This window comes from Sapajus apella, unplaced genomic scaffold (assembly GCF_009761245.1).
Source record: "Sapajus apella isolate SASKATOON/1434 unplaced genomic scaffold, GSC_monkey_1.0 scaffold36, whole genome shotgun sequence".
Taxonomy (NCBI): Eukaryota; Metazoa; Chordata; class Mammalia; order Primates; family Cebidae; genus Sapajus; species Sapajus apella.
The window spans coordinates 19,241,102-19,258,050 of NW_022436976.1; the positions used below are offsets into that span (position 1 = coordinate 19,241,102).

Consider the following 16,949-nt stretch of genomic DNA (forward strand, 5'->3'; position numbering starts at 1 on the left):
GAGGTAATATGCTTCTGGGCACTATACCTTTGTTTGCAATTTCTAGTATTTTCTATAACAGAACTGTAAGATGTGTGCTTTTTTGTTTCTTTCGTTACACATAATTATTTTGAGATTTGTCCATGAAGTTGTCTGCACCAATAGTTCATTTCTTTTTGTGGCTGTGTAGTGTATGGATATTCCACATTTTAAAAACATTTATTCACCCACTGAAGAACATTTGGGTTCTTTCCAGTTTTTGCCTATTACAAATAAAGGTGCAATGAATATATGTGTACAGGTATTTGTATGAATATACCCTGTCATTTCTTTTGGTAAGTACACAGGAGGGGAGTCATTAGCTCACACAATAGGTATAGGCTCTCAAAGAAACTGCATGTTTTCTAAAGTGAAAACCACAGCTGTGCATGAGGGTTTTAGTTCTCCCATATCTCACCAACACTTGGTAGAATTGATCATTTTAATCTTAGTCATTCTAATAGGTGAGTAATGGTATCTTCCTGTTGTTTTAATTTGCATTTCCCTAATGGCTAAGAATCATAAGCATCTTTTATATGCTTGTCATCAGTTATCTTCTTTGCCAAAGTGTCTGCTTAAACTGTCTGCCAAGTTTTTAAACAGAGTTGTTTGTTCTCTCATTGAATGTTAAGGTTTCCTTATACATTCTGGGCATGTCATTTATCAGATATATAATTTGCAGCCCAGTCTGTGGCTTGTTTTGTTTTTTCTTTCTCTTAAAATCACATTTGAAGAGCAGGAGTTTTTTTTTTCATTATTATACTTTAAGTTCTGGGGTACATGTGTAGATTGTGCAGGATTGTTACACAATGCCATCGTGGTTTGCTGCATCCATCCCCCTGTCACCTACATTAGGTATTTCACCTAATGCTATCCCTCCCCAATCCCCCACCCCCTGCTATTTCTCCCCTAGTCCCCCCACCCCCCAATAGGCCCCAGTGTGTGATGTTCCCCTCCCTGTGTCCATGTGTTCTCATTGTTCAACACCCACTTATGAGTGAGAACATGCAGTGTTTGGTTTTCTGTTCTTGTGTCAGTTTGCTGAGAATGATGGTTTCCAGTTTCATCCATGTCCCTGCAAAGGACATGAACTCATCCTTTTTATGGCTGCATAGTATTCCATGGTGTATATATGCCACATTTTCTTTATCCAGTCCATTGTTGATGGGCATTTGGGTTCGTTCCTAGTCTTTGCTATTGTGAACAGTGCTGCAATGAACATACGTGTGCATGTGTCTTTATAATAGAAAAATTGTATCTAATTAAACTTAAGAGCTTCTGCACAGCAAAAGAAACAATCATTAGAGTGAATCAGCAATCAACAGAATGGGAAAAATATTTGCAATATACCCATCTGACAAAGGGCTAATATCAAAAATCTACAAAGAACTAAAACAAATTTACAAGAAAAAAGCAAACAACCCCATTAAAAAGTGGGCAAAGGATATGAAGAGACACTTTTCAAAAGAAGACATTTATGCAGCCAACAAACATATGAAAAAATGCTCATCATCACTGGTCATTAGAGAAATGCAATCAAAACCACATTGAGATACCATCTCACGCCAGTTAGAATGGCGATCATTAAAAAATCTGGAGACAACAGATGCTGGTGAGGATGTGGAGAAATAGGAATGCTTGTACACTATTGGTGAGAGTGTAAATTAGTTCAACCATTGTGGAAGACAGTGTGGTGATTCCTCAAGGATCTAGAAATAGAAAAACCATTTGACCCAGCAATCCTATTACTGGGTATATACCCAAAGGATTATAAATCGTTCTATTATGAAGAGCAGAAGTTTTTAATTCATCCATTTATTCTTTTATGGGTTATATCTAATCCAGTCATTCTTTTGGTGTCTTAGTTAAGAAATCTTTGCCAAACCCAAGGTCACAAAAGTTTCATTTGTATTTGCTTTTCTTTCTTTTTTTTTTCCTTTTTTTGAGAAAGGGTCTTTCTCTGTCACCCAGACTGGAGTTCAGTGGTGCAATCAGAGCTCACTGCAGCCTTAAACTCCTGGCCTCAAGCAGTCCTCATGCCTTGGCCTCCCAAAATGCTGGGATTACAGGCATGAGCCACTGCAACTGGCTCATTTATATTTTCTTCTAGAAGTTTAAAAAAATCTTTGAGTTTACATTTAGCTTCATTACCCATTTTCACCTATTTTAGTCTTACAATGTATACAGTGTCAAGTATGAATCTCAGTTCATTTTGTGTGTGTGTGTGTGTGTGTGTGTGTGTGTGTGTATGAATATCCAGTTGTTTCAGCACCATTTTTTTTGAGAAGACTGTCCACAGAATTACCTTGAAAATTTTGTTGAAATTTAATTCAAAAAATTTAATTCTATGTGAGTCTATTTCTGGGATCACAATTCTGTTCTATTGTAAGACAATACCACACTGTCTTGATTACAGTAGCTTTATAATAGTTCTGAAATCAAGTAATGTTAGTCCTCTAACTTTGTTCCTTTCCATAGTTGTTTTGGCTGTGGTAGGCCCTTTGAATTTCCACATGAGATTTACAATCACTGTGTCAATGTCTATATAAAATTAATTCATTGCCTCTCAGTGCCAATTCACCCTTTACCACCTGCTCTGAGAAAATTAATGGACCCTTAATATGTTTTCTCTTTGCTTCCAGGAACCATGCTTAGTTTTGTCAATAGAGGCCCTAGGGACACATTGCAGGAGAAAGGGGTTTTCTTTCTCCCTTTCAGCCTGCTTGCAAATACACGCTTTCGCAATGCAGAAGGCTTATGTAGTGCCAGGTTTTTGCAGTGCAAGAGGCTTGTTTGTGGTTCCTGCAGTGCATGTAGTGTCCCCAGAGCGTGGGTTTTGCAAGCCAGGTAGCTCTCCCAATGCCTGGTAGCACAGACAGCTTTCCTATCACTGACTCACATAAAACAACTGGCCTGGCTGCCACAATGCCCAGATCTTGTAATGCAGATGTATTCTTTGGCTCCAGGCTCCTGCCATGTTCACACTTTCTCCACTGCCATCTTTTGCAGTGCATGGTGGTGGCAGCACCCATCTACCTTAGCTTCCCCTAGCACTTCCCTCAGCCAATTTTGTAGTAGAGAGCGTCAGTGAAACACCTCCCCATGAGCAGCTGGAAGTCAGCTGGGCTCTCCTTATGCCAGGCCTGAAAACTCTCAAGGAAGTAAGCTGGAGCAATCATAGGGCACACCTCTCCTCTTAGGGATCACTGTCCTTCAAGTCTTGCAAGTCATTGTTTTATATATTTTGCTCATTTTTAAGCTGTTTGAGGTAGAAGGATAAATTGGTCTGTTACTCGATGTTGGCTAGAAGCAGAATTTCACAAGGCTTATTCTTCTTTGGGAAACAGTAAATACTTAACATGAGTGAGCTTCTTTATGACTTCCTCTAATGTTTCCATAGCTGACTATTGTATTACTTCACAGGTACGTACTTTCAAGGGAAATTGATGTTAATAAATGAAAATTTTGCTCACATTGGAGCATGGGGTCTCCACTTTGTCCCATAGTCACCTTATATATTGTGTAACTCTAACTGATGAAATATACCTGATTCAGGTGAGGTGCTCTCTGGCATACATTCAAAATAGCTTAAGTGATGAACTGCTATAGCCTTGTATGTATAAGGCTGGGTTTGGGGCAGAGACAGGGAGCAGGTGAGTCTTAAAGTTGCCATGTAAGTCTCCCTTACACCGGTGTTAAATCCATAACTTTGTAGCGCTCTGAATGAGAGTTTTGGTTTCTGGAAGTTTGCATCTCCATCTCTCCCAGAGAATACTGCTGATCTCCCAGTTTGGGAGCAAACTGCTGCCTTCCCTCTCTACCTTTTAGATCCATTAACTTTGTTTGTATACTAGTGCTGAATTGGTTCTGAGCCTAGACTTCCCCCTCAAGCTGAGTCTACTCTTGATATTTGTCCATATGTGGACATGTAGAAAATATTGTTTGGCAGCTCTATTAGAAAACAATTAGAGGCCGGGCACGGTGGGTCACGCCTGTAGTCCCAGAACTTTGGGAGGCCAAGGCGGGTGGATAACGAGGTCAGGAGTTCGAGACCAACCTGACCAATATGGTGAAACCCTGTCTCTACTAAAAATACAAAAATTAGCTGGGTGTGGTGGCACATGCCACCACATGCCTCCAGCTACTCAGGAGGCTGAGGCAGGAAAATTGCCTGAACCTGGGAGGCAGAGGTTGCAGGGAGCCAAGATTGTGGCACTGCACTCCAGCCTGGGCAAGAGTGAGACGTCGTCTCAAAAAAAAAAAAAAAAAGAAGGAAACAATTAGAGCACTTGTAAAATTAGATTTCAGCACCTACTATCACTCAGTATATTGTTATTAGCAGTGGTAGCTCAAATTTTTTTTTTTTTTAGCTGGTAGGAAATTTTCTCAGTTGTCTTTCCAGATTGCTCAAAATGAGATCTAAATGGTACCTTGGCAGGAGATAAAATTTCTGTTTTGAAAGCAAGTCAGACAGGGGAGGAGGTGGTATTTATTAACTCAACAGACATCTACCTATTCACTCCTAACTATGCAAGTTGTTAATATTTTTTTCCAGTGGGTAGTAATTTAAAAATGAGCAAAATAGCCTCTGCTTTCAAAGGGATTGCAGTGTTGGGAGAAGGTGGGAGGAGTGGTCCATGTAGTCCAACATAAGAAGCACTGAGACCTCAATTATATTTCAGCATCACTACTGTCAGAGTTAGAACTTTTGCTGACATATTAATCCATCCAGTGTCTAAATTGAACTGGAATTTTCTATATAAAAATTTAATATTTTCTATACTTACTAAAGAAATATCTTTTTTTTAAATTGTAAGGATTGTTCTTACCAGCATGCAAGGTGGCTACATTTCATGTGAGTTTGAATTGTGGAAATAATGTGAGATGGAAATATGAATAGATGCTTACTTCATGAATAAAATAAGAAATCATGTGAATCTTCACAAATGAAATATTTGCCAAAAAATGGCAAAACTTCAAAGTCAACCAGTCAAGTGACTTATACATTGGATTTTCTCTAGTGCTGCGGGCAGCACCCCTGAGCTGCTCACAGAAAGACTGACCAGTTTTGTTCAGGGAAGATGTGACGTCATCGGAAATGCATCCCTCTCATAAAATATGACGTATATGAACTGCTAAATAAAGCCCCAGATCTCTTTCTCAGTGTCCATCTGTGTAGATGTAGCTTCTCTCCTTTTCTTTACCATTCCCTTTCTTTGGCTTATGTACTACTTTTCATATTATAAGACTCAGTTCAAAAGAAGACCTTTCTGAAATGTTTCTTAATATCCTCTCCATTGAGTTTTCCTTGGTTTTTCCTTTCCTGGGTTCTCTTGGAGACTGGTACAGATCTTATTCTAGAAAACTGTGTTCCAGTTCAGTGCACATCTGATCTACTATTGTGAAGACAAATTCTGTGTCATAGGTTCTGGGAGGACAACGGTGCATAACACAAACTTCAGAGTGAGAACTCAATGTTTAAAAAATAAATTCATACATTTACATATTTATTTATAGAGCGCCTATACAATATACCAGGCACAATGTAATGAGCTCGAATTGGCAGTGACAAATTGGACAAATGGTCCTTGTGCAAACCTCTAGTTTAAACAGGAAGACAGATACTGAATAAATAATTAAAATGTGATGATAAAAGAAAGAAAGGCTAGAGCTGAGAAACCTAAGCTTTTCCAGGGAATTAGAGAGCTAATCTCTGACCCTTATTTTTAAGCACCAACGTTGTTTAAATAGGAACTAATAGCGGGAGATGTGTTTCCCCAATCAGTAGCAAAGGTTGAGGAACTTGCTGCCTGTAAGCTACTGAGAAAGTCTTAGATATCAGAATCCCTGTTACAGGTGCTCTGAATAATTAGAGTATAACTATATTTAAATGGGTTACATATCATAGTATATGATAATTAAGATAGTAGATTTCTTGTTTCCAATGGATGGTCTGAGAAGATGGCTTTGATGCAGAATGACAGGGAACTATAGACAGAATCAAATCCAAATGCCTTTGCTGCATCATTTTTCTGTTTGGTACCTTGGTTGGCATTATTTCCACCTGGTGATAGAACTTGAGCTGTTTCCTTGAAAGTGAATAATAAAGGAAGAACAATAAAATGGTTGCTGAAGATGAAGTTAAATATAGAAGAGTGTCACTTTATGATTCATTTATAAGTTTCTGATCTCAAAATTTTAATGAAATATATTGGATCTCCCATCTGCCAGCACACAGGATATCTTACAACTATTTATGGTAATATAATTAAAGCTGATTCTATATACATCCACAAGTCAAAGGCTCAATTTAGGAAGGTATAGGAATAACACTAATATTAATTTGGCTTAAGTGCCATGTCATTGGAGTGCCAAGGCAGCAAACACCAGGCTTACAGGTACAGACCACCCTATGCCTGTCATAGTGGATTGGGAAACTGAACTAGGGTGAAAACCCTGGCTTATGTTGTGACAGGCTGACAGGGGATAGGTTGCTATGCCACTTGTTGGAATTTTAAAAAATGTTATTAAGGGCTTCTGAGTCCCATTGCACCATAGCTACACCTGTTCTATGGTGCACTTGGTATTATATTTGTGCACGAGTCCTACTTTTCAAACGAAGAGTCTTTATCACTAATATATCTCCTGTCTAGCACAATGGCAGGTACATAGTAGCCATTTTGTAAATGTTAGGTGAGTAATTCAATTCAACTTGTTGAGCAAATATGCTTTGTCCTCTTCAGCTGAGGATACAACAATGAACCAAACAGGCAAAATCCAGCTCTCATGGTATTTGCATTCTAGTCGGGGAGAAGACAGATAATGGATGACAAGAACAACAAAATATGTAAGATGTTAGAGAGGAGGACTATGGAGAAAGAGAACGTGAGGTAAAGAGGAAAAAAATGTTGACGGGGTGTGGAGGTGTGTTGTTATTTTATATAGGATAGACCAAATATTGTTATTTTATATAGGATGGACATTTTATATAGGATTGATACATTTACTGAAGAATCATGAAGGGAACCAGGGGACAAGTCACTCAGATACCTAGGAGAAGATTTCACAAAGGCAGGAAGTGCAGCAAATGAAAATCCCTGAGATGCGGATGGATTGGGGTGATGGAAGAGAGATGCCACGAGGCCATGTGGATAGAGTGGAGTGAATATGGAGGTGAGGGATGGAGGCACAGTCATGGATAAGGAAAGAAAGGTGGAGATGGGAGGAGAGAAACAGCCACTGGGGTGAGGCTCGGGGAGTCTCAAAGGGCAGATCATAGAGGGCCTCATAACAGCATTATGAAACATTTTGGTTTTACCTTGAACAAGATAGGAGGATTTTGAGCAGAAGAGTGACATGGTATGTTGAGACTTTGTAGGGGGGCAAAAGTGGAAGAAGGGAGACCAAATAGGTCTCTCTGAATAAATTAGTGGATGAATGAATGAAAGCCAATTAGGAAGCAGACAAAGAGGAATTCATTCTTGTGTGATTCCCAATGGTTTTCAATCAGGTATATACATTCACTCCACACTCCTGATTACTCTTATTTTTTAAAAAGGTTGTTTTTGGCCAGGCACAGTGGCTCGTGCCTGTAATCCTAGCTCTTTGGGAGACCAAGGTGGGCAGATCGTGTGAGTCCAGGAGGTCAAGACCAGCCTGGGCAATATGACCAAACCCCGTCTCTACAAAAAAAATACAAAAATTAGCTGGGTGTGGTGGCATGTGCCTGTAGTTCCAGACACTCAGAAGGCTGAAATGGGAGGACTGCCTGAGGCTGGGAGGTTGAGGCTACCGTAAGCCATGATTGCGCCAATGCACTTCAGCCTGGGTGACAAAGAGAGACCCCAGCTCAAAAAATAAAATAAAAACTAAATGGTGTTTCTGTCTGCTTTTCTCAATTCAGGCCAACTTGATTTTCTAAGGTATAGGTCATAAGTAGTTGGTGATAAATATTTTTCAGAACTGGAATGACAGAAAATTATGCAAATTCTTTGTCCAGAGAAGATTCTGCAGAACAAATATGTATGAATAAAGCATATCTACAGCTAACACTCATGTTGTCTACTTGCTTTAACAGTTCAGATGTGTGCTCTGTAGGACGTAGCTTGTAATTTCTATTGATACATGAAGGTGGCAAATGGCCTTTCTGTTTTGAAGATGAAAGAGAAAGGACGTGGAAAATCCAGAGTCCACAGTGTTTACTTCTCTATAATATTCTGGGCATAGAATGAAATCTAGATGTTGTTTAAAGAGACATAAAGTTGAAAGGTCCTAGTGGCTTGCTAGTACACTTAAAGGTGGAGTTATTAATTATATTAGTTTTCCAGTATAATATTGTTAGATTTTGAGTTTTAAGTCTAAAACTAGTGTTTCTGAACTGTCAAGAGGATTTATGATTAGTTGTACCAATTTCCACTTAAAATATATATGGTGATCCAAGTTCTAATTATATTTAATTATCACTGTTTCAAAAAATTTTTATAATATAGTCTAGTGTTCTTTATACACATTTACTTTTTTTCTCCAGTTTTTAAAATTGTATTTAGTTTTCTGAAACAAGGTCTTGCTCTGCCACCCAAGCTGGAATGCAGTGAGGTCATCATGACCCACTGCTGCCTCTGCCTCCCAGGCTCAAGCGAGCCTCCCACCTCAAATTCTTGAGTAGCTGGGACTACAGATGTGCACCACCACACTCAGCCAATTTTTGTATTTTTTTGCAGAGGCAGGGTCTCCCTATGTTGCCAGGAGTGGTCTTGAACTCCTGGCCTCAGCAATCCACCTGCCTCAGCCTCCCAAAGTGCTGGGATTATAGGTGTGAGCCACTGTGCCTGGTTTCCCATTCTTATTGTCATGAATTCTAAGTTTTTCCAAACCCTAGTCTTTGTAAGTAAAAAAATTAAGAGCAATTCTTTCCTCACCTAGGTTTTCCCTTTGTTGATCAAATTCAGACCTGGAATCATATTAATGACACTATTGAAAATAACTCTTATATAACTCTTAGTTTTTTAGTTTTCAGTATAGATCACTAATCACTTTTAATCTTTTTTTAGATTACAAATCCCTTTGTTAAGTGAAAAATGTTATAGTCTCTTTTTATAGATCAATGCACACATACACATGCATAAAATACACAATATAATTTCAGGGAATCCATCAATTTTCTGAATCCTATCCATGGAATACTTTAGCAAGAAGTCAAATATTTAATTACATCACATACGCATTCAGATCAAGTCCATTGTCAGTATGTACACGTATAAGTGAAATCAGGCTCATGTAAATAGGAGGTGGTGAATTTTTCCTAGAATTTTTACTTTGCTCTGATTATAATTTTTTCTTTCTCTTTCATTTTTGGTCAGTTTTTCCTTACTTAGTAAAGGTCACAGAAAACTTGTTCCCTTGCTACTTTAGGTGTTTTGGGAAGGTGTTTTTTCATGTCCTAATTCCAATGAACAATTGTTTTAATTTATATGTGGGTGATTCCCATCCAGACATGATCTGCACATTTACTTTTGTGAGACAATAAATTTCCTCATTGTTGACAGAACTGGGTTAGAGTTTTCTGTTATTTGCAATAAAAACAGAACCAAAGATTTCTACAGTTAAGTTCTCTTGATACATTTTTAAAAGCATGAAATCAATATTCCTAATGACATTTTAACCTCTATCTAGCTGTGCCAACTACTATTGTTAAATGAATTATTTTTTTGCTTTTTAAAATAAAGAATGAAAAGGTTGTATTAGGATGTTTCACACTCAGCAGGCTAAAGTGTTCTATTTTTTCTGATAGTGGACCAAGTATCAGGCTTACTTGCTTGGATCAGCTCCTTTGAAGTAGGCATTGACTGTTTCTGTAAATGCTGCTGCAACAGGGAGCGTGTCCTGGGCTCCCATGGTTAGGGGGCTGGGTCCCCTGGAAGAGCCTGCATGAAATGAAAAGTTTTCATTTATTATGCAAATAGGAGACACTTTAGTGTATGTGAAACTAACAGCCCATTAAAGGATTAAGGAATAAAATCTACCCCTTAATGTAGAAAAGTAAATGCGCTAAGAACCATAACTCTATATATTCAACATAGAGCTCAAGTATTTAAAAGGAAATATTTGGCTGGTTTACAGACAAACACACTTGAAATTAATTCAATTATGTATTTTGCTACAGAAACGAAAATCCAAGCAGAACAAAGGCACGGAGGTTTTCAAATGTTTTGCATAAAACATAAGGCAGTATTTGCATGACAGTTTGTACAGCAGGTGGTTAATAAAGACAATTACTAGTTTCCTATTTGAGCATTCAGTCCAATAAATTGCCCATACTCAAAACTTTTTTCATTTTGAATAGCAGCCAAGTGGTATCACGTAACCCATTTGTTTTTTTCTGGATATTTCCATTTCAAAAAGCCCAGTTACTCTCAGATCAAGTAAGCTCAAGTTTACATGTCCAAAAGCATACACAACCAAAATATACACATCGACTTAGTACAACACATAAATGCACTAATTCACACTATTAAAAGTAACAGAAGCTCTCAGGGCACTCACTGGGTGCCTTACATGAAAAATCTCATTCCAATTCCACATCTGCCCAGTGGGATGGGTATGATTATTCCTATTTTGTGGAAGAGGAAACAGAAGCTCCATGTATGTGACTTGTCCAAGATAATAGTTAGTTAAGTGGCAAAACAAAAATTCAAACCTAGGTTTATCTCCCTATAAAACTCATGTTTTTCCCACCATACCATGGAGTGTTCCAAATGAATCATTTTCCTGAATCATTTTGCTGTGTGTAGCTTCTGAAAGTATCAACGTTTAGGATTATTGTTTTTGTTATTGATCTCTATGCATGGTATTGAACAGTAAAGTTTTGGTAATTGTTACATAAAGTATTTAATTGTGTCACATACTCACTGCTTCCCCTTCCTGCCAAACACTGCATTTACTTCTCCCCACTACTGGCATAGACTACAAACTTTAGTGTTATGTTTGTTTTCTTTTGCCTTCAACAACTTTTTGTCCTCTTCTCCAGGTCTGAAAATAATCTACCAGTTGTACACCTCCCTCTTCAATAAAGCTTTCCTTGATCATTTTAGTTCATTCTAGTCTCTTTTCTATCTCCTCTTGGCTTTCAATATCTTGGACTTGGCAATTGACAATTAATTTAACAAACAGTTATCTAACATCTACTATGTATCAGGTATTATGGTAGGTACTGGGGAGTCAATGAGTACTTTGTCAATAGTACTTAGTCCTCAATGAGTTACAGTTCAATGTGCTGATGTTATCAGCAGCAGCATGCCAATCATCAACATCATCAACATTTGCTAATCTTAATTACCTCCATTAACATTATTTGTTGCACACTTACTAAGTGTTTTATATATTACCTATATAAATGTATGAAGTAAGTATTGTCTTCATTTTACAGTTTGATGGAACCAAGGCACAAAGAGTTTATACAACTTGTTCAGTCCTGCACAGCTGGTTTGCATAAAGTTTAAGATTGGCACTAGGATATGTATAAGTTCGAAGTTTCAACTCTGAAGGCTTTATTATTTTGCCTTCTTACTAGGGAATTACAGTACCAAGTGCACAATTATAGTGCCACTGGGTGAGTCTGAAGTTAGAGTGTGCATGCTAAGTCTTCGCTGCCCATAGAGCCCTAAATTTTAAAAGGAAGGAACAATGGCATTAGCTTCTTTAATGAGACCGTGACACTCCCTAAAACCTAGCCTGCACTATATTGGCCTTTCACTAAATAAATGCTGAATTATCCACAGTTGGGTCTCAGAAAAGTAAGGTTTGTGCGCATTTATAAACAATAAAGGCAAAATAAACACAGGCCATTATTTGTAATAGTGTTGTTCAGTTTATTTGCTCACTCATTAGTTCAAATGTTTATTGAGCAACTACCAGATTTTGGAGAAGAATGGCTAATGGCTTCTCTAGCTGTTGGTTAGAACTAGGCCACGGTGTTAAGAGGGCTGAACTGTTCTATCAGGGTCTTTTTCACTATGCGATTGAAACTTGGTGAGGAGGATAGATAAATCTACAATCAAATAAAGAGATTTGATAAATTCTTTAAAAGAATGGTAGGAGCAAAGCTCTATGAAAGCACTTAAGGCTGCTTGTATAGGTCAGCATAGGTTTCATTAAGATGATGTCGGAACTGAGGTCTGAGGATGAATATGACCTCACAAATGGTAGAAGGAATGAGGCCCACCGTATGTGTACATGGGGAGCTGAGCATACACATTTTGAGGAACCACAGGAAGCGTGGTGTTGTGTGTGTATGTGAGTGTAGTGGGTATTGAAGGTGACAGGAGCAAGGTAATTTGAGTATGAGGCTTGGGGAGTTAGCAATTAGGTCATGAAGAATTTTATATAAATATTTAGAAAAATTTGTCTTTATAGCCATTAAAATCATAATTCATTTTTGATAATCTAATACAAATCTAAGAATACTTTTCAGAGCAAAGCACACATATATGCATCATTTTTATTATTTAAAGTAGCATTATAAATTTCCTGAGGTTCTTGGAGTTTTGAAACTAGGGTTAGAACACACTGAATGGAAAGTGGAGGCCTCTGAAGTATTTGAAACAGGGGCGATTTGCAATGGACTTGAGTTTAGGGCATGCTAGCGATGTAAATGTGTGAAGTAAGTATTATCTTCATTTTACAGTTCAATGGGAACAAGGCTCAAAGTGTGGTGAATAATTTAGTGAAGGAGGCAATAATGTCGGTGAGGATATTTCTTAGGAAAAACGATAAAAACGAGAAATGCAGGTGTTAGTATAGAAAGGGAATGTCATCATCATAATATTTTTCAATTCTGCAAAGCATTTAATAGTCTTTTACGATAGTCTTGTGAACAAAATAGTAAAAGTTGTGTGGATCATGGTCTTGCCAAGGGAACTGACAATTAGACAAATCACAATATCCAAAGAGCATGAATCAGTAGCTATACATCCATTGTGAAGGAAATCTCTAGTGGATTATCTCAGAGATTGGTCCCTAGCCTTGGGATCTTCAGTGGCTTGGACAAAACTCAATGAAGTGCTCAGAAAGGGCACACTGTAGTGGCTAAGAGCATGGGATTTGGCATCAGACATACCTGGGATTGAGTCCTGTCTCTGACACTTGTTATCTAAATGATCTTTGGCAGGGATGATGTCATGATACCCATTTTGTAGGCCTGTTCTGAGGATAAAATGAGGCAAAGCATTTAGCACAGCGCTTGAACCACAGTAAGCACTCAGTAATGATTAACTATTTTTATGATGATCATCATGGAAGATTCATTAAAAGTGCTAAAAATTTTCTTAAATTTTTGAGGTACTAAACTGGAAGTTATAAGAAAAATATCATCAGAAACAAATGTAAAATTCTTATATATCAAGATTTAAAATTAATGAAACAATTGTGGTTTGTGAAAACTTGCTTGGTAGAAGAATATGTGAAAAAAAAGCACCTGGAGGTTTTATTTGATCATCAACTTTCTATTATTGAGTTCCAAACATCTTCCCTAGCTTGGGCTATATCAAAGGATGAGTAAGACATACATCACTAGAAATGATGGTTGTACCGCTTTTAGTTTGCTTGTGTGCTTTGTTTTAAAGCTCATCAATGGGAATCGAAACACATGTCCACAAGTTAAAGACCACACTCTTCAGCGTAACGATACACCAGGCCATCTGTGGCGTGATCGAGACCCATTTCTCCTTACCCACATCCTCTTCCGCCCCAACAACAACGCCTCCTCTAGCTATGTTCAGCTCTGGACACCATAGTCCTTATTGTAGAATTGATCAATAATGCCAGGGAAGCAGAAAAACACAAAACAACAAACATTTACAAAGAACCTTCTTACCTCTAAGGATCCAAAATTTACAACCCTAATTTCTTCGCATCCCTATACATTGCATTGATATCCCACTTTGTGTTTTACTTTTTCCCACTTACAATATTCCTTATTGCTATTTGGTCTACGTATCATTTCCCACAACTATTTGTTTTGCTACAGACATTCTCCTAATGTTGAACCACTTCTAGAGAGCAAACAAAATCCATATTTGTATAACCTGGTATTCTTTTCCTTTTTCAATTTCCTTAAGATGTAATTTATTCCTACAAAGTAGAATGACCAAATTCAAAGGCAGATCAATGTTTAATTGACAAGAATACCAGGTGTTTTGCATAAAGATTATACTCAATGAAAATGACATGAGTAATAAATGAATGCTTTTGTTCCCCCACAGCACCTCAGAGAGTTTTTGTTTAGTCTCTTTACTGGAAAACAGGGCTAAAACCAGAAGAGTGTCCAACATATGAGAAATTCAAACCTATGGCCTAAGAGGACTAAAAGTGGACTGGAAATTGTTTTCTAATAACTGAAATAATATTAACAGACAGCAACTCTGGAGACCAGAGTTCAAGGCTATAGATCTGTAAGTTAATAGCTCTGTAGCCTTGGGGAAATCTACTAGATTAGTGTTAGGTTCTCTCGATCGCCAAATGAAGGCAATAGACTGCATAGTGTCTGTGTTTTAAGTTCCTATGATTTTAAGTTATCTATAGGCATTTAAAATTTTTACAGTAGGAACAACTTTTTAACAGAAGAATAAACTGCCCTGAAAACAGCCTATCCTCACTGGGGATTTGAGTAGATCTGGCATATTTCTGAGACAGTACCATGTGCAAGATAGTGGTGAGAACACAAATATGTAGTCTTTCAGGAAGAAAAGGCATAAACATATGGAAAACTAATAATAATGTATGCAAACAAGAGGTTAGGTAACAGAATAGTGTAAGTGACACCGCTATGGCATTATTTCACTGCAAGATTAATTACCAAATGAGTGGTGTGGCAGATGCTATTAGTTGATTTCACAAAGGAAACCTGGACTCTAGAGTCATATAGACTTGGGTGTGAATCCTGGCTCTTTGGCTTACAATCTCTGTCTAAGGACCATGTATTTCAATCTCTCTGTAATCAGTTTCCTCATCTTAAGATGGTATAAAGATAGTATCAATGTTAAAGGTTCATGATGAACATCAGATAGGGTAACATTTGTGAAGTACCTAACATGGTATGCACCTGAAAAGCACATGACTAATATTAATGTTTTTGTTGCTGTCATTTTGTCAGGGTGAGCTTTACTGATGCTGTTGAATTAGAGTTGGTTCTTTGAAGTTGAGTAGGTTTTTAGGCAGAAACAAAGGGAGATATAAAACAAATAGAATTCTTCACTGTGCATGGAGTTAGAATTTTTTCAGCTTCCTTCTGTCACTAAAATTCTATCCTATATTCTGTGCATGTGTGCCACATTTTTCACATATCACATAGGTGGCTATTATGTTGACTTAAGTGGTTTGATATAATATTTGTGTCAACAGGAGATAAAGTTGGTTGAATACATGTTTATTTTATTCAAATAAATTTATTATTTGAATAATCAAAATCGATTTATTGAAATGTGAGTTCCTATAATAATTAGAGATTGTGGTAGCTGCTGAGGGATACACAGAAATGTGCGAGGCATACCCTTCCCTCTATGGAGTTTATTGTATAAAAGAGGATTATAATATTAAATACACATGAAACACTATATGAAGTTAGAGAATAGTTTAATATTGTAATTGTTATATTATTGTTGTTAATAATAATTTACGAATAATTCAATTGGAGGCAGTATTTATTGACATAGCTTTTATGTCTGCCCTTCTGTCCTTCGATAACATCAAAAATCAAACACTACTGTGGCTTTATGTTCTTTGTACATTGGAGTTTACACAGGCTACGTATAATTAATTATCTGCAGCCCAAGGTAACCCTGCTGGTAAGTGGCAAAGCTGAAATTCAGTCCTAGGTTTTCTGGCTCTCCTAATGGTAGTTGTAACAGGAATGAAAATTTCTGTCTCTTATTGTATACCAACCAGTATTCAAAGGACTTTACTTATATTAATTAGTATTATTTTTTCTTTTTTTTATTGCATTTTAGGTTTTGGGGTACATGTGAAGAACATGCAAGAATGTTGCATAGGTACACACATGGCAGTGTGATTTGCTGCCTTCCTCCCCACCACCTATATCTGGCATTACTCCCCAAGCTATCTCTCCCCAACTCCACTCTGTAAGTTTATGAGTGCTGTAAGTACCATTCTTGCTCCTGTTTTGCAGATGAGAAAATGGAGGTTTCAAGTCATTCAACAGCCTTGCCATAGTCACCTGGCAAGTAAAGAATCAAAGCAAGCAGTGCCTGACTCTGGGTGCCACCCTCCTCCCTACCTTGCTCAAGGAGCTTAGAAGTCAGGAGAAAGCTATCTTAGGAACCTGATGACATGTTTGTGGTACTCCCAGAAGGATGAGTGGCTGCCATTAGCCTGTGGACCTCTGACAAAAAAGCAACTCTAGAGTACTGGGAAGCTATTGACATGCACACTTGCGGGCTTCTGAAGAATAGAAGAGGGCACAGAGGGTCACCGATGTGTGACTGCGTGTTTTCTGAAAGGCAGTTTTCTGTGACTCGCATTACCGCAAGGTCACACAGACAATGTAGACAGCCTGAGGCTAAAAATAAATTTGTAATAGCAGTATGACATCTGACATCTTTAAAAGATGAGGTCCTTAATTTATGAAAGTATTTCATGAGGAGACAAATGAAAAGTGAATGGGGAAGGAATACATACTCTATATTTACGTGTTTTAAGAAGAGAAAGAGTTTTTAGAAGAGTGAGAAAAAATTTGGAAAAAAAAGAAAAGATGAAAGAACCAAAAAAGCAAAATGCACAGGTACAGAAATGGAAGATTTCCTTTATACATAAGTGATTGTTTGCCTCCTGAGTTTAATCAAGGTGCCTTCTATCCACTACTGCCAATCATGTGCAGTGAGCAAGCCAGCGTTCTGGCAGGCCAGGGTCCCCTTGCTGTG

General features: G+C 37.7%; 1 protein-coding gene across 35 annotated transcripts in view; it reads right to left on the reverse strand.

Moving 5' to 3' along the window:
* The window catches only part of SGIP1 (SH3GL interacting endocytic adaptor 1), a 221,461-nt gene that overhangs the window by 16,653 nt on the left and 187,859 nt on the right, over positions 1–16,949 (reverse strand). For all 35 annotated transcript variants that reach the window (XM_032296686.1, XM_032296679.1, XM_032296675.1 and 32 more), the window contains one exon: positions 9,830–9,941. In XM_032296686.1, coding sequence (XP_032152577.1) covers positions 9,830–9,941 — 112 coding nt within the window. The remainder of the gene's footprint in view (positions 1–9,829; positions 9,942–16,949) is intronic.